Source organism: Trichogramma pretiosum, unplaced genomic scaffold (genome assembly GCF_000599845.2).
Source record: "Trichogramma pretiosum strain Unisexual culture from Peru unplaced genomic scaffold, Tpre_2.0 scaffold27, whole genome shotgun sequence".
NCBI classification, from domain to species: domain Eukaryota; kingdom Metazoa; phylum Arthropoda; class Insecta; order Hymenoptera; family Trichogrammatidae; genus Trichogramma; species Trichogramma pretiosum.
This window is the reverse complement of record NW_019641694.1, coordinates 411,117-433,853: the sequence shown is the minus strand read 5'-3', so window position 1 is coordinate 433,853 and position 22,737 is coordinate 411,117. Positions and strand designations below refer to the sequence as shown.

Below are 22,737 nucleotides of genomic sequence, written 5' to 3'. Positions count from 1 at the left end.
ATAGGCTAGTGGACGTCATATAGCATCGAGTGGAAAGATAAAGAGGTGTCGATTGTCGATCGTTAGCCAGGCCGCATGAATATTTCAAATTGAAATTGAGCCAGGCGCGCGCGCGCATTGTGTCGCCGCGTATATGCGGTTCATTTTTCTGAGTGGCATACAATGGCTCGATGTGGTCGTTGCTGTTGTTGTTGTTGTTATTGCTCGCTCTCTCTTCCTCTATGCGTCCCATGCTCTCGATCCTTACGGCGGCCCATTGTTATCGCAATAATGTGTAGTCTCCCCCTCGGTGACGCGGCGCCCGCGCGGGGTTGTAAAATCATAATAGTGGCACAGAGAGCAGGACGCCGCTGCGCATATACTCGTTAGCTAATCAACCGGCTCGTGTCCACTTCCTTCCTTTTCATATTACGCACATCGGAGCTCGGAGCTCGTAGATTCACAGAGCTCGGGGCCGCTTATCGATACCTTTGCAGCCGTCGTACCTGCGACGGCCAGCTTTTCCGCAATTGCCGCTTGTGGGTGTTTTTGGCGCGTGCCGTTGCCGCGTGCCTCGCTCGATACGTAGGTACGAATGCACGTGTGCCAGCCACACCAACAAACTCACACGCACGCGTTTAGGTGCGCACTCGTGTGACATCGATCATCGATCATCTTCGTCGCTCCTACTTATACGCAATCTTCATCGACGTCGTTGTTTACGCGGTCACTGTACGACGACGCGTGCCGGCCCGGACTGTGTGAAGCGCAGCGATAAGCCCACTATCATCGCACTCTCGATCTTTATCTCGATACAAAATTCAAATTTCACTCGATGGATCGCCTCTAAATAGACCAAGTATCGCTGCGACACGATTACTCGACCATCGCGCGGCTCTTCTGTAGTGTATTAAATAAACGACGATGAGTACGTGCCTGCCGGCCGATTCGTAGGCTCATCAAGACTTTCCGTAAGCCCGCGCGATTCTCCCACTCCGAAGGAGCCCTCGCACGATATCGCTTATCGCCTCGCGCGCACCGCCGTCTATTGCACTTCTTTTTTTTTTTACTATGTTTATGTGTGCTTTTGGTATAATAGAGTATGGGTCCTCGTGCACTAGCTAGCTTCGACGAGGAGCCTCGGCTCGAAAAACAAACCAATTTGAGATGTTTCGCTGCTGCTCAGCGAGAGCTGATTTCCTCAGGGAGTACCTTTTGGCCTTTAATCATACGAGATTGACGCGCTGTTGGTCTTTCGCGATCCTCGTCGTCCTCGTCGTCGTCGTCGTCGTGCACAGATGTTGCGCTTAAACTCTTGACTCGTCGGCTAAATGTAATATGTTAGGTCGCGGGGGCACTTGTCTCTGTTTCTCTCTCAAATGTGCAGGCGTCCATTGGCGTTTATTGTTCATCGTCGAGAGGCGCACAGCCAAGTCTTTGGGCCATTGTTCATTTAGAGAGGTTGATCCTGGCTCAAAGCGCGTCAGCGGCAGTGTAGAGTAGTAGTGGCAGCAGCAGCAGCAGCAGCTCGATTTTCTCGCGTAACCCGTGGCGACGCGCCTACTTCAGCCGGGAATCTTCGAGGGAAGAAGAGGCAGCAGACTCGTGCAAGGCCAGGAGAGGGAAGCAGCTTCAGCCGCGGGAGTACCTATTCGCATGCGCGTTGAGCTCTTGTCTTCTCTCGAGTCTCGTAGCAGCTTGTCTTTGCTCAAATCATATTATACGTACTCCAGGAGGAGCTCTCAGCCTCTGACACGTATGCGCGCACATGTGTGAAACGAGCAGCTCGACGCAGTCCATACACATATGCGATCGTTCGTTTGACAATTGGGTCCGCGAGGCCAGTCGACGAATCGCTTTCGACGCGTTGCACACATTGCAGCGCACATTCGCTATATAATATGCTCGCCGAATAATATAGCGCCGTCAAACGAGAATATCTATAAAGCGTAAAGGTGCGCTCGACTATCGACGCGTGCGTGTGCGTATATAGTACGCGTGTGCATCGTTGTTTGCATAAGACCGTTGGCAGACGAGCATACGCGCGCGCACACACACATACACCAACGGACTATTGGGGTGAAATTTGAAAGACCAAACAACGAGAGACAGAAAGAGAGATAATGTTCTGAGCGGTAGGCTTGTGTACACTCAGCTGCTCGAGGAGCTATAATAATGCATATATATGGAGCAACGATCTCGCTCCTCTCCTTTTTTTTTATTTTATTTTATTTTATTATTTTTTGTTTTGTTTTGTTCTGTTGGCTCGCCTCGCCTCGCTTCGCAATCGATGTACATTACCGCTCGTGCCTGTATATATTTATGTATTTCAGCGATCGAGCGAGTTTTTAAGGGATGGAATGAGAAAAAGAGTGGATCTCTTTTTGGCGAACGATACTGCGTGCGTTGCTGCTGCTGCTGCTGCTATTGCTGCTGCCATAGAGTCAGCCCGAGAAAATCCCAGCTGCAAAGAGAGAGAGAGAAAGAGTACATAAAATGTCTATGTATATATCTATACATCCAAAGACTCCTTAGCAGCGAACGCAGCCCCGTTGCTGGTTGGTCGGTCAAGACTCCGCCTCTCTAGCTGCTTTCTCGCTCTCTCTCTCGCTCTCTCGTTTGCTTGCTCTCTTCCTTTGCGCTGCTGCTGCTCGAACGTATATGTATTTAGAGAATATGCTCGCAAGTATATGTGCTTTAAGCTTCGCTTTATTATATAAGAGCACATCCCATATAGTCTTTGATAATTTGTTAATGTATATATACTTGCTGGCATATGAATGTGCAGCACACACACATTTCCTCGCTAAATTGTGTATCGAAAGATTACCGGCACATTTGCGCGCATTTATATGCATTTAAATATTTGGATTTGACGCGCGATCGTTGGCCGTCGCTGCATGGATGATGCAGTGAACGAGACAATTCGATAATGGAGCATCGTTGCGACGCCGCGTTAATGTTATGAAAAAAATTAGTCGCTGTATACACACACTAGTAGCTGCGTATGTGTGCTCGGGCACCTGTAAAGCTCACTCTTACATACGTGCATACACACTTTGGAGAAAAATACACAGATTAATCGGATAATACGTGGGTATATAGATGTAGCTTTCGCGAGCTTGTATTGCTGTGGGGGTTGACTGCAAACGTATCTATGTACATCTCTCTCTCTCTCTCGTATGTATATTTATTTGTCTGAGAGTATATGTACATCGTAGCAGTTGAACATATATACTCTCTTGAGTATGTGCGTATACACACACATACGTGTGGTTATACGCGAGTACATATTATATATATAGACATTGTGTGCATGTGTCTGTGAGCAATTGTCAAGCTAAAATAGCCTCGTATAAACATGCTCTTCGTCGGAGAGTCTCGTTCGTTGAGTCGCGTTCGCGCCGGCGCAAGTTTCCCCAATCTGCATCGAACGCTCACGACGACGACGACGACGACGACGACGACGAGGCGCTGCTATACTGGCTGCTGCAATGTGCATATTTGTGCCTGGCAAACCTTATTGGAATTGATGCTTTTGGTAAACAGTAGCGAGCACAAGTTGCGGAGAATCGTCCATCGGCGTTGACTGACTGACTTACTTTGGCGCATTGTTTTCGCGCCCATGTTACTCTTTCGTATTGCCACTTGGGATGTGTGCGATCGATGCCACGCACGCCCCGTGATAAAATCGAGCCTCGATTATTTTTACAAGCTCTTGGAGCATGGCTCAATCGAATGAAACAATTAGTAGATCGTATCGCACATGTGTAAGCCTTTGACGCGTATAGTCGCGCTGCGATCCGTATCGTGCTCACTATGTAGTGGATTTTCGATAAAAATCAGCCGAGCCAATTGTTATACGCGCCGCTCGAGAGCTTGTGTGTTCGATAAGTTTATATACTTGTACGTCTAAGCTTCCGAATGTTCGGGCACATTATCGAGTATACGCAAGCATCGGATCGAAATTACACCGCTTAAGTAAACACAGCCGGCTCGAATCTTAATCGTCGTAATTTTGGCTAATTTGAAAATTCGATCAAAAAAATTTCATTTCAAGTTTTTGTGCGCGTGTATATTTATATATTAAAGAGAGCACGAAGGAAAGTTGAAGCTACTGGCGCTGCCGCCTGCATGCCTCAGGGATCTAATTATCATGGAGGAAAGTTGAGAAATTAATAAAAGTTGCTCTGGGCTTGGTAAATTTACCCAGAAGCATCAGCAGTAGTATTAGTAGTAGTAGTAGTAGTAGTGGTAATAGTAGTAGTAGTAGTAGCACAAAGTACGTAGCAAACTTGTCGGGAATAAAGGGCCGATAAATTCTGTGCAGTTCGACATCGCTTGTATTATTTTATTGCTCTGCGGTTTATAAACGACGATGAATTCGAGTGTCCTCGAAGTAAGCATGCAAAAAAAAAAGGAGAAAGAAAGAAAAAAAGGATCGCCTCGTGGGTATATTACGCGCAACCCTCGATAGTACGTGTCAGCTTGTGTCCGCTGTAGTCGTGGCCGCAGCGCGACATTGTATAATGGGGCGCATGTCGCGGACACCCGATGTATGGAGCAGTGAGTGGCGTGTAGAGGCCACTCTAACAACGCCGCGACATGTAATAATTTTGCCGGCAAACCGAGAGAGAGCCGCACAAGTATCATATACGTGCTCTCTCGAGGACGACGCCGCGACTACTGAAAATTCGATTGGGTGTGAATCGTCACGACAAATAAATATATTCAAACCGAACGAGCCAACGAGCGTAATTGCGCTTATTATATATATTACACATATTATGTACATGCACACAGACCAAGTATCTATATACAAAAGCTTGACGGCACGCGCGAGCGCGACGTATTAATAACAATTAGTAAATATGTACACAAAACACATCGGAACTACCTGCACAAGACTTGCTCGCTGACAGTGCGACAGAGAGAGAGAGAGAGAGAAAGAGAAGCTCTGCTGCTTATTAGTTTGTCGAGAAGTTGGAGCAGTGAATAAATATGAATAGCACTGGAAATATTTGATGAAAAAGCAAGCATCTGTCAATATTATTATCGTGCATATGGGTAAATCTCCAGAACGTGGTGATACCCTCATATAGCTTTGTTGAATTTTACATCGCTACATACATAATCATAAAGTCTAACTTATTTTGAAACTTATCGTCGAATTACAAAACCTTTTCGTTTCTATTCTCAAAGTTGCAGTACATTTAACATCGAAAATAGCGGCAATTTTCATATTTTCATAGCGATAATTGAAAAATTAATAAATTTAGATATGCATCCCTTTTTTGGAGCAATACGGTAGATTTTTTAAACTTAATTTTATCACAAGCATCGCGGGTTAGTTATAATGATATAATAAACTGATAAAAAAATACTGCATCACACAAAATGTTCTACTTTGTTTGTGAAATTTATAATTTTTTCAACCAAGCCAAAAACTTCTTGATAGAGGCAGATTTTGATCATGCCGCAGTCAAGAATTTTGAATTTTCTTGCTACATGACCGAATTTTTTTGCTTTGTTTCCTGAAATGTATATAATAGTTGATCGAAACGGAGCATTCTGTGCGGTGCAGCGTAGATTTCTTGTCAAATAGATTATTTACCAAGCTGTTATTGAAATTCTATTGCATCGGATATATTTTGATTCTTTTTTTGAGTACTTTGAGAAAAGTGAAATTTTCAGAGCTACGCATGAGCTTGACAGTATCGTTTCAACATTATCTAAAGCGGCCCCGGTCTACAGATTTTTCAAATAGAATGTGTGCTTGATATAGTGGCATGGTGAATATTAGCCGACGGCAGGCACGCCAACAAACGATCGAGCTTTCAGAGATATATTTTGCCAGTGATTTGTTAAAGCCTCGTCAAAGGTTGTGCGTGACGTGGGTGATGCTGCTACGAAAAGAGCGACAAATTGTATGAAAATATTTCGCTCGCCCACAAGAAAAACGTCTATATTAATAAAGAGACATGGGCATATAAGAGCAGCAGTAGCAGCAGTAGCAGCAGCAGATCATGCATACATGGGCTCGTTTATAATCGAGCGAGGGGCTAGGTATGCAATGGAGTGACAAACCGAGCAATATGTAGAGCGTTTAGCCGGCTATTATTCGCGTTAAGCCCCTTGTTTCGCTCGGCGGCAAATGTCGACTAACCGCTCGTCTTAGTGCCTCGTGCTTTTGCTCCCCATCGCGCTCGGCAATAGCGGCAGTGCGCCAGGCGATGTCGGCCACCCCCAGTCGCTCGACGACGGCGGCGGCGGCAGTCGTACATATATAGCAGCAAGCCGTGAAGCGCGTAAACGTCAGATTTAACGCGAGAGCTCGGCCGTGCATAAGGTACGTACGGGCCGCAGGGTGCTAAGCCGCTGGCTCGCTTGTCGCTCAGGCTCAGCGTATATACTCCCCCTCGATTGCGAATTGCGATTTTTAGCCTGCAGCGACCGCAGTCGCAATATCACTTGTTATTGCTTGCCAATCCTTCCTGCAGCAGTAGCAGCAGCGAGCTCAGCTGGCCTGACTGACAATTAATACCTACCGACTAATTTTCCCTGGAACGCCTCGCACCAGCACTAGCGCGTATATTTATATACACATTTATACGTTTTATATACTACGCCTCTGCTGCGTACGAGCCGTGGACGGCGACTTTTTTTCGCAGGAATCGCGACGAAGAGCGCTAAAAAAATAGTAACGCGCGCTCGGAGCTCGAGTGGCTGCCTCGCGAGGCTGTTCTTTTAGTTAGCACTCAATTAGCCACTCGCCTGACCGCTATATATATAATCTATGTGTGAGTGCGTACGAGTATCGAACGGCGAGCTCGCGCGCGGAGGCCGTGACAAAGCGAGAACCCGCACGAGTATGCCTATACGTATGAGCGAGCGCGAGAAGAGCCGGATAGGCTCGCAGACTTCGTACAATTGATAAGCATCCACGCAATACTTCTTTTTCCCGGAATTCGAAACTTCTGCGAAAGCCGCATTCGCTCGCCAAAGACCAGCCACACTGATGAAATTTTCATGCTCGTGGTAATGCCTCTCTTCTCTAAGCACACATTCGAGTGCTTTTTTTCTTCTTCGTTGCCTTTTTTTTCTTTTCTTTTTTTTGCCCGACTGGCTTTCGCGCGAGGCGGCGACTCTGCGCCTACTTATGCGCGCACACTCGTTTCATTTGCGTATATACCTGTGCACAGGTATATTAATATTATATTTGTAGCTGCTGCGACTGCTGCGCAGTCTCAAGGCCTCTTTGTGAGACTGCACATTATTATTGCCTCGCTTGGCACATTTTCGTCGTTCCACAAGAATCGAAGCGGCCGGCTAGAGCAAAATTAAAAAAAAATAAAAATTATACAAGAAGCAAAATGGCGATGCGCTACGATCGTGGCACTTCCGCGCGCGCCCGTAAGGTCACTTGCACGGATAATTTTTTTCTAAAGCCAGAGGCCTCGAGCAGAAGCGGCAGACTTTGGAGGCGAAATAAAAAAAAATTCGCGCGAGCTGCGAGCATGTGAGTACGTGCTGTTCTGGAAGGTCGGCTGACGTACGTATATAGCATATACACATCCCAGCGAGCTTTACTGTGTGTGCCCGTGCCAGTGTGTCCCGCGGCTGCGCAAATATTGATCGACGTCGACTCTCCTCTCTTCTCTCTCTTTTGCGCGTTCTCTGCTCTCTGCCACGATGTCGTCGTCGTCGTCGTCGTCGTCGTTGCCGTTGTCGTCGTCGTTGTCGTCGTCGTCGTCGCGAACTGCGTGTGCACGCTTGAAAAATTCCACCGAATGTATAATTTAAGTGCTCCACCGCGCTTCGGCAGAACCTTATAATATTCGCCGACGTAGCCGCCGTACGCTCGCAGTTTTTTCTTAATTTTTCAGTGTGTACTGCCTTCAATTGCTCCGCTTCTTTTTTTTCTTTTTTTTTTATTAATTTTTTCATAACTCATCGCGTCCAACCGACTTTCGCCTCGCCTTATCTCTTTTTTCAACCGAATCGCAATGCGCACGTTCTTCTCTCTCTCTCACATTTTGCTTCAATGTTTTCCTCCATTTCACACTTTGCTGCACACGCACGCGGCAAATTTTTATTTTTTATTACACACCTTGCTGCGCTTCTCGTAATCGTAAAGGAGAATTCGTCGCTTCTTTTACTCGCACGCTATACATATATTGCTTTTTCAGACTGTTCTGGAGTCGCTGCGATTTCCGACATAGAAAATTCTCCAAATCGTTTTTCCCTTCGTTTTTAGCTGTTTGACTTGACTCACGCATTTGCATACGCATGCGCTTAAGCTCGCACATGTACGTACATACAGCTGTAGAGGTCCTTAATTGAATCAATACTTTTTTGATCGGTGATCGACGTGGGTCAGTGAGACCGATTTCCGGGTCAATAGCGGTGATTGCCACTTTGCGAAAGACAGACGAAGTTGTCAGAAAAACATCTCCACTCTAGTTAAGCTAAGCTCCGTAATAGCTGTCGGCACCTTTAGAAGTGGTGAAAAAATCCTACATTAACATGATTTATGCTTTTACGGCTACACGCGCAAGCACGCCGTTTCCAAAAATTACCATCAAATGTTGTGTATAAGTTCGCGCGCGCGACCGCTTAAGTAACGTTGGCCGTTTTTTCCAGCCACTCCAAACGAGAGACGAGTACTTGATATATTCGAGGAAAAAAGAAAAGGAATATCGCGAATGAATGAGCGAATACGTAGTGCAAAAAAAAAGTCGGTAAAAGTCCAGGCAGATCGAGTGCAGACGAGGGAATGTGTATGTATTATATACACAGCTGAGAAAGAGAGCTTGAAGAATCTTGTTAATCTAAGAAAATTCACTTCGTTAGCCGAAGCTCGAAGGTTCTTGCTTCGTTGCTTCTTTGCCTCTTTTAAAGTGTGCGCGCAGAAGGCAGTTACAATTAATCAACGAAATGCCTCCGCACCACGACGCTGCCCGGCTATAATGGCCAAATTTCCAAGACGATCTGCAAGCACGAGCTACTCCTGCTTAATTAATTAAAAAATTAACTAACTGAAAGTCGATCATTTTCGGATATCAGCGCAGCAATCGTAATTAATTTAATTGTAAAGAGTGCAGCAAGTCGGCAGAGGAAAAAAAAGGAAAAAGAGAGAAAAGAAAGGGAAAAAAGAAGCAACGAGTTAAGCAAGTATTATCCTTGTTTGATCGCTCTCTCACAGGGGACTCTAAACGTGCAAATATAGCTGCTGGCGAGTAGCGGCTGACGGGACGAACGGAGGATGGGGGGTAGTTGCAGTAAATTTTACCAATAGTTTTTCTTTGCATCGTGTAGTGTAATAGTGATGTTAGTAGTAGTAGTAGTAGTTATGTATAAGCTAATAGAAATAAGACAAAAATGAGCATGTGGATTTAACGAAAAGAAAACATATGGGCTAGTCAAACATCATATAGTCTCTCTCGCATGCAAACGCAGTTAGTGCGTGCGTTGAAAAGTACGACGATCGACACGGGGTGAGAGGGAGAAAAAGAGAGAAGCACACGAGCGAGAGATGGGCGCGTAGGTGGCGGTGCTGGATATGTATGCGCGTTTATAACGTGTTTGTCTTGTCGTGGCTGTTTGTGCTGCGTTAGGTCTCGCGCATAATTTTCTCCTCTCTGTCTCTCTCCCATATGGCCGCTCGCGATGTTTTACATAGGTCGCGCGCGAATACGTGCATATACATCGTTGGAGCGAGCGCGCGCAATCTGTCGTGTAAAATTCGCCGATTATATAGACGCTCGAGTTAAAAAAGCAGCTGAATATTGCAATATGCACGATGCGTGCGCCATACTAGTCGTGTTGACGAGACTCATGCGAGCTGCACGGCATGGCTTCACAAAGCTGCTCGAGCTGTTCAGCGAGAACTTCATAAAGTATGCAAAAGGGAAAGGGTCAAAGACTGGCAGCATTCGTGTCGGTAGAAGCGTAGAAAATCTTAAGGTAACATAGAGAGAGAGAGAGTATAGCAATTGCACGCGAGACTAGCAAATGTTTCGCCGTACCTATACTATGTAGGCGAGTCATGGCTAGCACACACTCGCACGTACACACGTACGTAGAATCGCGTGTGCGCTCGCAAACACATGCACATCTACCTACACGCACACAGAGCACTTATGGAGGGCACGTGCCTGCATATTTCATAAGCAAATAGACTTGACGTTCGCGTTTCAACCCTCCCTTGCCCAGCTCTGCCCAGCTCTACTCGTCTCTCTCTCTACGTACTTTTCTCCTCCTCGGGTACTTTTTTTCTTTTTGTCCACGTTGCCCTCGAGCTAGCTGCTGCCCTCATCTACCCGCCTAATTCCATGGAAATTCCATTTCGCGCATAACTGTGCGTGTGCGTGCTCGTGGATATTTATATATTCCATCTATCGCTCGTGAGTACTGCGGAGAGTCGAGACTGCAGCGTGTGAACTGCGCATCTACGATTGGATATTATGGACCATTTCGTTGGCCGATTGAAAAACAAAGCGAACCTGCACCGATTCCCATGATCGACGTCCAGACTTATAATACACACGTAGTAACAGGCCGAAGGCGTCGACGATCCACTACAAATCTCGGGCTTGGATTCGCATTCGCTCCGCTGAGTTTTAACAGTACTAGTCCGTAGTCTCTCGCACGTGGCTGGATCTGTTTGCAAAACATTGCCCGAACTCTTTTGTTGCGACGATATTAACCGTCTTATTTCGACACGTGACGATATTATTCCCTTTCGATCCGTCGATGTGTGTGTGTATGTGTGCTGCTCCCCTACGCAGCAGCCGACCGGCGCTTGGATTTCAATATATATATTATACACGTATTCGCCTCGTTTTATTACGCTTTTCGTCAGCCTCGAGCGTGCAGGCCGCCCACGCAATCGTCTCCTCGACACCTTTTGCCTCTTATATTCATCGAGCGATAATTAATACAGATGTCCTGTCGACGACGTAAATATAAGCAGCGTTTGATTTGTCAATCTGCCATTGAGAATATCTGCACGGCCACATATCGTTTAGTAGTAGGTGGCTGCCGATAAAATCATCTCTCCCGGGGCTTCGACCGATCCTCGCGGCGGCATATTCGAACGAATCTCCTGGGGCAATCGCCACCGTCCGAGCGTAAACGAGGCACTTGTCGAATTTCCCACACGCCGAGCACATGACACGTCTTTGCGCGTCCTCCAGGACTGCGTCGGTCCTCGCGTTGAATTTTTTTTCACTCTCGCGTCGACCGAGTGCAATGCGAAGCGAATGCTCCGCGTAATCCTGCAGCCAGACATATCGCTGCAGTGGCAGGACACGTCAGGTCCGACAATTATCGTCGAATAAGTTGGCGTGAATGGGCACAACAAAAGTCGTACGTGCATATAGGAGCGCGTTGATCGTATCAAAATCTCAGATACACACGAGGCCCGCTGGGGGTCGGACGCAGTCGTCGCACGGCCGATACATCGGGGTGTGTTAAATACTTGTATTGAAATAATTGAAGGGAGAACAGGTGGCCAGCGAGTTAAACTTGCAGCGGCGGCGGCGGCGCAGCTGCCTCGTGTACACCCGCAATATGTACGTAGAGCGCTGTAAGGGATGCTTATGTGCTACACCGTAAACAAGCTCATGATCGTCGGTAGCGCACACAGACGCACTGCCCCTCGGGCCACGCAGAAAAGCTCGAGAGCTAAAAAACAGAGAGAAGCATGCGGACAGCTATATTAAGTTAATTGAAAGGCGCTTTGTGCCGCATATGCAGACGGCCACACGGAAAGCCCGTGTCTCACGATATTTATCCCCTTGGTATCGCTAATTTAGCCTTATCTAAGCAATCGATCGTGTACCCAAGTATACATTATCGCGCGTTTTCCAAGCTTCCTTAAGTATTACGCGACACCGCAAACGAGACAGCGACATTTGAATGATGCAACACAACTCATTTTGCCTAGTTCATTGTTTCGTTAGATATTCATAATACGAATACTTTTTTGTCGGCGTCGCTGTAAAGTGACACAAGTTTTCTTCTTCTTCTTCTTCTTCTTTTTTTTTTTTTTTTTTTTTGAAAGTTTGGAATTATTTATCTACGCCATTATATAAACACTTGGTGCTGGCAAGAGAGAGAGAAAGAGAGAGAGGAATATTCTTTTGCCGGCGGAAGATGGTACTGCAGAACGACGACGCCAACACTGCTACCGTTCGCGCATGTGAACAATGTTTTCATTTTTCCATTACTCGTCATTTTCTCTTAGATGTGCTCCCTTGCTTCATACAGTACCACTTCAAGTGGTCCAGAGTAAATACACTCTGAAAGCCCTGTCGATATGTATAAGTAGGCGTAAGATCAAATCAAAAGTGTCCAATGGAAAATTCGACAGCTCGTAAGGAAAATATCGCACCGGACATTCAGTTGAACAACAGACGAGAGATGCGTTTAGGGCGTGGGAGAGTGTTATTTTCGTTACGCGCAGGTAAGTGTCTGTACTTGTCGGCGCTGCAAAACGCACCTCGTTTCACAGTGAGATTTTTCAATCGAATTTATTTAACTGTCCCGCGCGAGCTAATGAATTTCAAAAGCACCTCGATGGCGACTCGAGCGCGCCTATTGTCTGGTGCAGTGAGAAATTTTATTTTTATGCGTAAAGCGATATCTTTTGCAGTGGAAACTTTTATCGCGTCGATCGGTATATAACATACGCACAACGTTGGACCCGGCAAGAAGACGACAGCGACGAAGCCATTGCCGTCTTCCATGCACATCGCGCGATAAGAGAGCGTAAAATTTGAGCTGTTGTATGATATGAAACATGTTTATTTAAGATAAAAAGCGCGCGAGAAGCATACCTGAGGTTCACGTTTAGATAGGCGCTTTTTATCCTTGACTGTGTACATGTATATATACGCTACGTACGTCTTGTCGACGCCGACTATTTTGTTATTTTTTTACCTCTCTTCAGATCGTAACGCGCGCTTATAAGGATGTGACTTTCTTTCGTAACTTTTTGACCGATCTACGCGCACGTAAAAAAAAAATATATAAATGAATAGAGCCTCTATCTGACTACGCGAGGGCTTCGATAACTCGTGGCACAGTCGTACGATATCTCTCCTATATTAAAGCTTATTCATTCTTTTCTTCGCTCGTTTGACTGTCACACGCATCAAAACTATATGAAAATGCTTGCTCTATATTCTACTTTTCTTTCTCTCAATTTCGGCTACCTCTGACGATTTTAATATAAAAATGTTGTGTTATTGTAGAGCAAGAATCGAGTGAACCAAGTGTACGTGCGCACGGATGATAATGAATTTATTTTACCTGATAAAATGTTGAGATCTGAAAATTAACACGCATAAAAAACGGATCGTATAAAATCAAGATAAAAAAAATTGATAACGACTAAAAGAGCAACGCGAGTAACAAGCTAAAAGAAATGTCAATCAGTATAACGTTTATTAAACTCGAGCCTCTAAACTATATATGAGTATAAATATAGAGGCTTTGGTTAGTATTACTAATATTAACTAACCTAATACTGTTGAACATATATGAAAATAAAATATTGACTCGCCGAGAGCCCAGGATTATTATTTCACTTGAATGCATATTTACAAAAACAAATGAAAGCAAACAATTGTAGTGGACGATAAAAAATTATGTTGAAGCAGATAAGTAAAATAATTAATAGCAAATTTACATTATTATATATAAAACATTATTATTTTTCAATAAAACGCCAATTTACTTGTCGTGCAATTCGTTCGTTTTTTCACACTCTTTAATCTCTCTTGATCAAAGAAATAATTGCTCGAGTTTTGTGTGCATACTGATTTGCAAATACTTTTGAGGAATGTCAAAGCTGAGGTTGGGAGGTTCATATCGATACAAAAAGTAACCAATTAATATAAGCATAGAAATACGTATTTTTTATTGAAACATTTACATTATTTTTTGTGTACTGTAGAATCAGTGTGGGCTCATTTTCTCTCGTCACTCACAAAACTTAAATGCATCGAGCTACCATACTGTAGCCAAAGAAAACGATACTCTTTTATAATGTTTAGTTTTCTTAGCAGGAATCGGTTCAACGCGATTATTGATCTTTTTTTACGATTTAAAATCGGTAATGATCGTCTTGAACTCCTTATTACAATTTATAGTATATTTACAAGTCGAAAAGTGTAAACGATTACGATCGGTCGTCATTCATTTAACGTCTACAGTCACAGAATATACACAAACACACACGCACGCGCTCATCACAAACAACACCGTACATACCTGAACACTACATATTTAAATCTTAAGTTTACATACATGTATTTACACTAGAATTAAATTGTAAAATTTATACATCAAAAGTAATGCGCAGCCTTATGCATTTTAAAATAAAAAAAAATTTAATAAGGTAGCAAATGATTACGCTTTAAGAGAGTGCCACTGCCGTTGTTATTATTTCGAACTAGCATTAATTAATTATGGAACTTGTTGCGTTATTCGGTATGACAAGTAATCTTGTCGCGTTTTTCCACTCTCTTAGACTCTTCTGCACTCAAAGCATGTGCTTATAGTTTTTTTTCAATACATTTTACGCAATTGAATTTATGCGTAATATATATGTATAAAAAATGAACATATTCCAATTAGCTGAGTCATTTAGTAAAAATTTAACTGGATAAGTACTTCTACAATGAACTCAGTCAGTGTATCAGTCCAAACGTTACATACATTTTTATACTTTTTTATGTACGAATTTAATATCTTATTTTTCTCGCCCGAGCAAAATTACCGACAGCGATTCTTCTCGTACACGTCGTTGTCAAGAAATTGTATATGTTCATCAGAATTTGCTCAAAGACTGGATGTGTGTTGTGTGCATCGACAATGCTACACCTACAATAACGATTTATCTGTGAACTATCTACACTTTTTATTTATACAGAATTCATACGACACGAAAGATTTTTTTAGTTTTTGGACGAAAAGTTGAAGTTATCAGCGTGTGCATTTATGCTCGCACGCTCGGCATATATATAATATATTTATATAAAATTTGCGCTTCTATAATATACATATATATTTTCATCACTTTTATCTATACAATAGTTTTTACTCAATTAAAATTGTTTTATTACATAAATATCACTAGCACTTTTATGTTCGCTTTTTTTTCATATAGCTGTGCAGTCGTCGCCAGTATCATCGACACACTTGAACGCAGAGAAAGTCATCGGTGCTAACATTAGGAAAATATGTCATTTTGATGATAAACGCAATCTCAAGCAAACCGTTTCATTATAAAGTAAATAAAAAAATAAATATTTCGTAGCCGAGCGTAATTTCTTTTTATCATTTAAGACGACCAATTTTTCTTTTCGTATTAAATATTTGTATACTTTGAATAAAATAAAATTAATTAATACAACAATAACAACAACAATAAAAGTAGCGATACGCGATTCAGGGATAGATGAAGTTTTACCGTTCTCCTCGACGATGGTGTGTCGTGGTTACTCAAGCCAATAAATAAACAAGAGAGAATAGCCATTAAATTTTTCATATAATTCATTTCAAATTTTTTTATCTTATATACAATGTATAGAGTAAGAACTTAATTACGGAGCCTTACAAATGTAAAATAATATGTACATACAAAATTTTCATTAAATATTAATATGTCTTTTACGTAATAACGTATGTATATTTACATTAAGCACACAAAATAACTTGGTTTACATTACAACAACAATGTTTGTGACTAAAAAACTCTATTTTGTTGTGGTAAAGTAAAAATAAGTAAGAATTTTTGTTGGCGCGACAAAAATCATATTTTGATATGAATATTTTGTTGGCAAAACAAACGTAATCACAAACACTGTCTTTGTCTGGTAAAACAATTTTTGCGCATTTGTGGAATACAGCTACCCAAGGTACAAAAGTCAATTTTCATTCAGAGGTAAGCCGAAGGAAAAATTGCCTCGTCTCTGTTTTTTAGTTAAAAGATAGATATTATGTTAACATAACATTTATGGACATATTAACAAAGATTAACATATAAAATCACTGCTCAGTAGATTCAAACACTAGTGTCTTTGCACTTGCACTTGGATTTGAGCGTATTTAAATGTATCATATATGCCTAATATTAGCACTGGTATTCCCGAATTTTTGCGAGCTCGGGACATGAAAAAACTTGAAAGATAAAGAGCAAAGTCGATTGGCCACAGCGTACGATTTCGAAGCTGGCTTATCGGCAGGCCATGTTGCTATGTGGCGTCGGCTCCTCCTACTCCTTACGCAAGCTCAATTTTTGCGAGGCATCGCAGAAATTGAGTTTTCGGAGCGCCGGCGATTGCGCGGGATGCTGCTGCAATTGTTGATGGGGCTGGGGTGGCTGCTGCTGCTGTTGCTGCTGCTGGCAGTAAAGGAGCGAGCTGTCGTCGTCGTCGAGCTCGTCCAGCTCATCCTCGGGTACGGTCGATGGCCATGCGGCTCGTTGAGCCGCGACAGCAGCCGCGGCGGCAGCCGCCACTCAGGCCAAAGCGTAGGGATGAGCGGCGTGGTGTCACAAGCCGCTCGTGCTGGACGGGGCGCCCGCCACCGAGGAAGCTCCGCTGGCCAAGCCACTGGCCGAGCTAGTCGACACGACGGCCGCCGAGTGATGGTAGAGCGGGCTCTGGTAGTAGTCCTGGTGGTGGGACGACACCTGGTGCATGCCGTTGCCGTTGCTCATCTGGAGGCCGTTGTGACTGGCGTAGCTGGGCCCGTAGCCCTGGGTCGCCAGCTCGTACATCTTGAGCTCAGGCGGCTTGACGTCGGGCGCGCCCGGGGACGTGGTCGGCCCGGTCTGCGACGGCAGCAGTCTCTGTATGCTGAAGGGGTGATTGCTCGTCGCGTAGGACGGCTCCTGCTTTAGGACCGCGTGGTGCAAGCTCGCCGAGTCGGTGAGCAAGTGCGGATGCCGGCCGACCACCATGGCGGCCAGCTCGTCGTGCGTCGAGTTGAGCTCCGGTCCGAGCAGCTGTCCGATGTCCGCCGGATGCTGCTGCTGATGGTGGTGCGGATGCTGCTGCTGATGATGCTGCTGATGGTGCTGCTGATGTTGCTGCTGGTGCTGCTGATGCTGCTGATGCTGACTAGCCACCATGGCCGCGTGCAGATGATCTTTGTCATCGGCCTGCTGTTGTTGTTGTTGTTGTTGCTGCTGCTGCTGTTGCTGGGCCAGGTGGTGGTGGTGCGCGTGGGGATGATGCTGCTGCGGCGGCTTTTTCACGTCCGGACTGGTGTGGCCGGTCTGTTGCTGCTGCTGAGCGCTGTGATGATGGTGGTGCTTGCTCGTCTGCCTGTTGGACTCCTTTTTCTCGTCTTTGAAGCGCTTCTGACGTCTGAGGTAGCAGCCGTTCTCGAACATGTTGCCGCTGCCCGGGTGCAGAGTCCAGAACGAGCCCTTGCCCGGCTTGTCGGGCGTCCTCGCCACCTTGACGAAGCAGTCGTTGAAGCTCAGCGAGTGACGAATGGAATTTTGCCAGCGCTGCTGATTCTGCCTGTAGAACGGGAACAGGTCCATGATGAACTGGTAGATTTCCGACAAGGTGAGCATACGCGACGGGGCATTATTTATGGCCATCGTGATGAGGCTAATGTAGGAGTAGGGCGGCTTGGCGTGGGTGTAGTTGCGCCGGTAGGGCTTGTCGCCGCGGGCGCGAAGAGCCGAGTTGGGCGACTCGGGCTCGGTGAGGCCCAGAGCCTCCGCGGGCCTCGGAGTGGCGCTCAGGCCGCTGCTGGCCGAAGCGTTGGAGCCGGCGGCCGCCACAGCCGCGCTCGTGGCACTCAGCGGTCCGTAGCTCGAGAGGCCGCTCATGCAGGCGGCGGCGGCCGCGGCGCCGGTCGGCCCGGCCATGGCACCCACCGAGCCCCCGTAGGCGCCGGCCATGTGACCGCCGTGGCCCATCGAGGCCATCGTCATGGCCGAGCTCATGTTGAAGGCTGTGCTGCTCGGGCTCTGCGGCGCTCCGCAGTTCATCGGCATGGCCATCGGCATGCAGTTCATGCTGCTGATGCTGCTGTAGGTCGGCGCCATGCTGCCCATGTTGGTCATACCGCTGGAGCTCATGGCCCCGCCGATGCTCCCCTGGGACGCTTCGTAGAGCTTCTGTGAGTTTAGCATAGTCATGGCGTTACCGTTGTCGTGCAACAGTTGCTGCTGCTGCTGCTGCTGATGAAGCAGTTGATGATGTTGCTCTGAGCGCGATGCTCGAGAGGCCTCATTAACAGGACGATCCAGACCTTCCTCGCTCGTTGGCTTCGTTGCGCGCGACGATCGACAGCCCGACGTCGCGGTAACTGCAGCGAGCCCGAATTAGACTACGCTATAACAGTGACATGAGAGCCTCCGACGACTCGAACTGTCGCCACAACTCGAATCACAACTATCACTTTTGACACTTGCCCCGACTACTGCTTACTACACCACTGTTTACTACACACAAACAAACAAGTTTTGTCGATCTCTATCTCGTTCTCTTTCTGCCTGCACAGAGCGTCAACGCTAAATATTAACTGGCACTCACAATTACACACTCACTATTTTCAGTTTCAAAGTTGTTTATACCGATGAAATAAAAAAACTTTGACGACGTGAGCACACACACAAATATATATATATGTTTGCAAACGCGTATTTTATATACATATATATGCGTATGAATGAGCGGACGATGAATTTCGAGAGAGAAAGAGAGAGAAAGAGAGAAAGTCGAGCGCGCTATTCGCGCATTATACGACGCGCTTCGTGGCTGCACGGAGAATGTTTGATGCTTCTTTCAGGCCCGGTGTCTTGTACAAACACTATTTCCCCCGCTCCTGGGCGACGCCGTGTCCCCCCAGGAATATTGGCCCCCGCGACTGGCCACACCCATTCGATCGCCATGTCGGCCAATGCTTCGCGGCCTCGCTAATGAGACATCGTGGGCGGCGCCTGGGTGGAGTCGCGCTTGCGCGCCATTGCTCCGAGAGCTAGCTTTCGCCGCGGCTCTGTGCTTTTTTCCGTCTCCTCGCCTCTCTCTCTCTCTCTCTCTCTCTCTCTCTCTCTCTGTGCTGCTCTCCGAGAGCCGTCGCTGACGACCATCCTCCGCGCGTGACCCTTTGTGTCAGCTGACGACTCTCGCGCTGAGCCTTCATCCTGCCATAGCCATCTTTCTTTTTATCCGCATTTCATATTCTATATGTGCTGTATACGAGTCCATGGATGCATACACGCGCGTACAACAATTTTTACTACATTACTTTGCTCGGTGTTTTTTTTTTTCACTTCACCTGATTATTATCAATTTGCAGCATCTGCCTCTGTGCCGAGATAATTCACGACAGCGCTTGCACGACGACCCCTCTCCTTTGCTGCGCCGATGGCTTTTTCATAACTACACCAGTCAACTTAACCGATGATGCTTTTTCGGCACAACATAAATATGTACAAAGGATCAATGGAAAATAATTACACGTCTATTTCAACTGGGTAATAGTGTCTTTTATTCGTTGTTTGCGTCGTAACATTAAAAACAGAAACTTCATTTAATCGTACTTGCTCATACATAATTCAAACTTCGTATTCGACGATACAATATTCATAAAATAGGGACGATCTGCGTGATAAATTGCGAAAAATACATCTCTTAAAATATATGCCCTTACGTATACATTCATAATTGATTATACATATTTAAGTGCACTTTGGTAAAGTTTACTTATTTTCAGACTTTAGTGCGCGCGCTTTGAAAATATATCGTATTGATTTACAAATATTTGCCTTTTGCTTTTGGCGTCAAACTAATTTTGTATAATTCTTTAACAGATAAGTTAAATGTATATATTTACAATTTTATTGACTTATCTATAAGTGTTGCTCAAATATTGTAACGAGTAATCGTTGCACTCGCGATGTACGGCATTTATACAAGGCGTAAATCATAGATCAGTAACAGGACCTGCCGATAAATTTTTATTTACTCCGCTGCTACTCTCTTTTATCGATAAATCAGCAATGCCTAATACTCTGAAATCGTCGTTGCTGTTAGGCACATCGGAATTTTTGTCCACGTCAAACGTCGAATTTGCCGTCGGCAGCGATGTCGCCGCTTCTCCCGCGTAATTTTGCTCGAGCAGTGGAATGAAAAACTTATCTTGAACCAAACTGACGATATTGTCGAGCCTAAAAAGCAATGCGATGCAACGTATTTTATATTACGTTTTTTCATGAAAAAGATTCTTAACTAGTTTTCGCGAGTTCGCAAATGTGTTAAAACTGGTTCTTTAGCCACATCAAAACTTCTATTCTAAGCCCATCGAAATGATTGTGCATTATTAAAAATTAAAAAAAATGCAATTAAATTCATTATTGTAAAATTATATATACTTTGTACCTAGTTTACTTACGTTAAATTCTGTTTTAATTGCGAAACTTCCGTCAGAAGACTATGAACCTTTTCTTCGTTTTTAACTTTTTGTACTTTTATCAGTTCCAGTTCATGCTAAAAGTTTAAAATTATAATTTATTTGACGAATATCAAGAAATGGTTAATTATACAAATGTCTTTTAAGTGACTTGAAATAATGAATGCCAATCTCGTGACTTGAATTCATTTTTTACCGAGAAAAAGATGCGAAACGGCAAAGAAAGTCGAGCGCAAAATAGTTTGTTATCAGTAAATTTTTTTCTGCACAAGTCACAAATGTTAAAAAAGTAAGTAAACACGCGTGAGTTTACCAAAACATTCTTCAGTACTCTTTAGCGCTTAAGTATTTATGTAACGCCCATTCAAACTCTGATCTGTTACGAGTAAACACTCGTTTATTTTGTCTCGTGTTTTATTAACTTCTTACCCAAAATAAATATATAAGGGCATGTATTCTTTATTATTTGAGTGTCTGATAATGAGATAGTTTACTTATGATTCTCGAATTTACATCGGTCGATAGCACTGTAAAAGATAGAGCTTGAATCTATCACGTCCGTCAAAACATGAAAAAACATCAAGAGCTCTATCTAGCGGTCTTTTTCTGACTATTTCAACGAGGTCTTTTTTACCGATTCATCGATATCTACGTACAGTAAATATGATACAGTTACCTAATTTATTGATTATTATTAATTTATAACTATATTGTAGATTACTGTTATATCAACGAAAAGCTTGCTATTACTGTAGAGCTAAGAAAAAAATCGAATTTTTCAAAAGCACATTAAATGAAAACGTAAAAGTGAAAAGCTAAATTTTATAAATATTTTATCCAATAACTCATTTACTTACCAATAAGTGTTCAAAGTCTTTCTGTCTTGAAGATTCTTGAGTTTCCATGAACAGCTTCATTTTTTGAATCATTCTTTCTTCTTTTACTTTAGATGCTTCCCTAATTTCCCTTATGAGATCTTGGGGAAAAAATTGTTTATTTTATGATAAAAAATATATCAGAAAGCTTCAATGTGGTACAAAATAACATTTTACCTGATAGCATTCCAGGTTGATAGTCTGAAGATATGTTTTGTTTCAATTGGTTTAATTCATTCTTTACTGTTTCTAAATCTACTTTGGTCTGATGAAGTTCTTTGAACAACTGACTATTAGCTTCTTTCATTTTGGTCAACTGTTGAAAAAAGTATGTACTCAAAACCCCATCAGAAAATTATTTTAGTAATTATTATACATTAAATGTTCAACACACCTGCTCGACAAGATTCATATACATTTTATCTTTTCCAGTTGTACTTGAACTATAACTAGCAGTACTATCTGAATCCTCATCTCTTACATTATTAGGATTATCAGCAGGACCCAGACCAGGATCAGAGTACCTCCTATGTTCTGAGTTTATTTTCTTATCTACTTTAACTTTATCTATATTCCCATCAGGTGGCAAACTTGTATAATCACCAGTTTGATAGGGCATAAATGCTGAAGTATTTTCATAAAAATTAAAATGCTCGTTGTCAAAACTATTCATATTATTAAGAGATTCACTTCCTCTTTGTCGAGAAGAATTAGTCCTGTGCCTGTTTCGATACTCCTTATAATTAGGTTTAAAAGTAGGTTGATAATAGCTGTATAAAGGTGGTGGTATTGTAAATGGATCTACTGAAAATGTTAAAGGATGAGTAGGATAACTGCAGACACTTGGATCAGACATAGCAGTAAAAAGAGGTTGTCTATGTTGATTTGAAAAAGTTTGAGCCTGAGGTAATCTTGGATGAGCCCATAAAACTGATGAATATCCCATTCCTAAAAGTTCATCTTCGCTTTGTTCATGATTGTCACAATCATTCATATAATTATTATCATTAGGTATTTTTCCATTATGATTTTGACCATTTCTATATCGCCTAGTTCTTGGTTCAAAATCGCGTTCCTTTGGTATCTTTGGTCGAGATGATCTATAAATTTAAGTATAGTAATTTAATTACCAAAAATTTCTTTTCACAAATAAAAAATATAGGTACCTTCTGCTCATGTTCATTATTAAATTAATTTAAGTAAATACTGATAAGTAAACTAAAACTGAATTCATGTATCACTAATTATAAGAGCACATTAATTTTCGCGTAAAAGTACGACTTAACTTAATAAATGCCACTACATTATATATTATTATCGTGTGTTACTATGGCTAAACTAACTACAGTATACAAGAGCTTTATTTGTTGACAATCACTGAGCGTCGATCGCTCACTGAGGCTATTTCTACAATTCATTTGCGAGTTTATTTTGC

The 22,737-nt window shown here is 43.6% G+C and overlaps 2 protein-coding genes across 4 annotated transcripts; both read right to left on the bottom strand.

The window, feature by feature from the left end:
* Nucleotides 1-15,351: 15,351 nt before the first annotated feature.
* Nucleotides 15,352-18,768, bottom strand: LOC106660390 (silk gland factor 1-like). Its single transcript, XM_014383336.2, has one exon. It carries the CDS (start codon nt 18,149-18,151, stop codon nt 16,544-16,546), a length of 1,608 nt encoding a protein of 535 aa, XP_014238822.1. The 5' UTR covers nt 18,152-18,768; the 3' UTR covers nt 15,352-16,543.
* Nucleotides 18,769-19,482: 714 nt separating this feature from the next.
* On the bottom strand, nt 19,483-22,706 carry LOC106648071. 3 transcript variants are annotated; one of them, XM_014364741.2, is made up of 6 exons: nt 22,469-22,705; nt 21,697-22,402; nt 21,480-21,618; nt 21,285-21,403; nt 20,410-20,504; nt 19,483-20,185 (listed from the first exon to the last, which is right to left on the bottom strand). In XM_014364741.2, exons 1-6 carry the CDS (start codon nt 22,483-22,485, stop codon nt 19,942-19,944), a joined length of 1,320 nt encoding a protein of 439 aa, XP_014220227.1. In that variant the 5' UTR covers nt 22,486-22,705; the 3' UTR covers nt 19,483-19,941. The 3 variants fall into 3 exon arrangements, with proteins under 3 accessions (XP_014220227.1, XP_023317712.1, XP_014220228.1); XM_023461944.1 differs by having other exon boundaries at nt 20,095-20,304; nt 22,469-22,706; XM_014364742.2 differs by having other exon boundaries at nt 20,095-20,309.
* Nucleotides 22,707-22,737: the final 31 nt, after the last annotated feature.

Excerpts from the sequence above, each read along its gene's own strand:
- LOC106660390 (XM_014383336.2), bottom strand. The coding sequence starts at position 18,151 with ATGACTATGCTAAACTCACAGAAGCTCTACGAAGCGTCCCAGGGGAGC.
- LOC106648071 (XM_014364741.2), bottom strand. Across the intron at positions 21,619-21,696 it reads ATATGAATCTTGTCGAGCAG|TTGACCAAAATGAAAGAAGC; the intron begins GTGTGTTGAACA and ends TTTTTTCAACAG. Across the intron at positions 20,186-20,409 it reads CAATTAAAACAGAATTTAAC|GCTCGACAATATCGTCAGTT; the intron begins GTAAGTAAACTA and ends ATTGCTTTTTAG.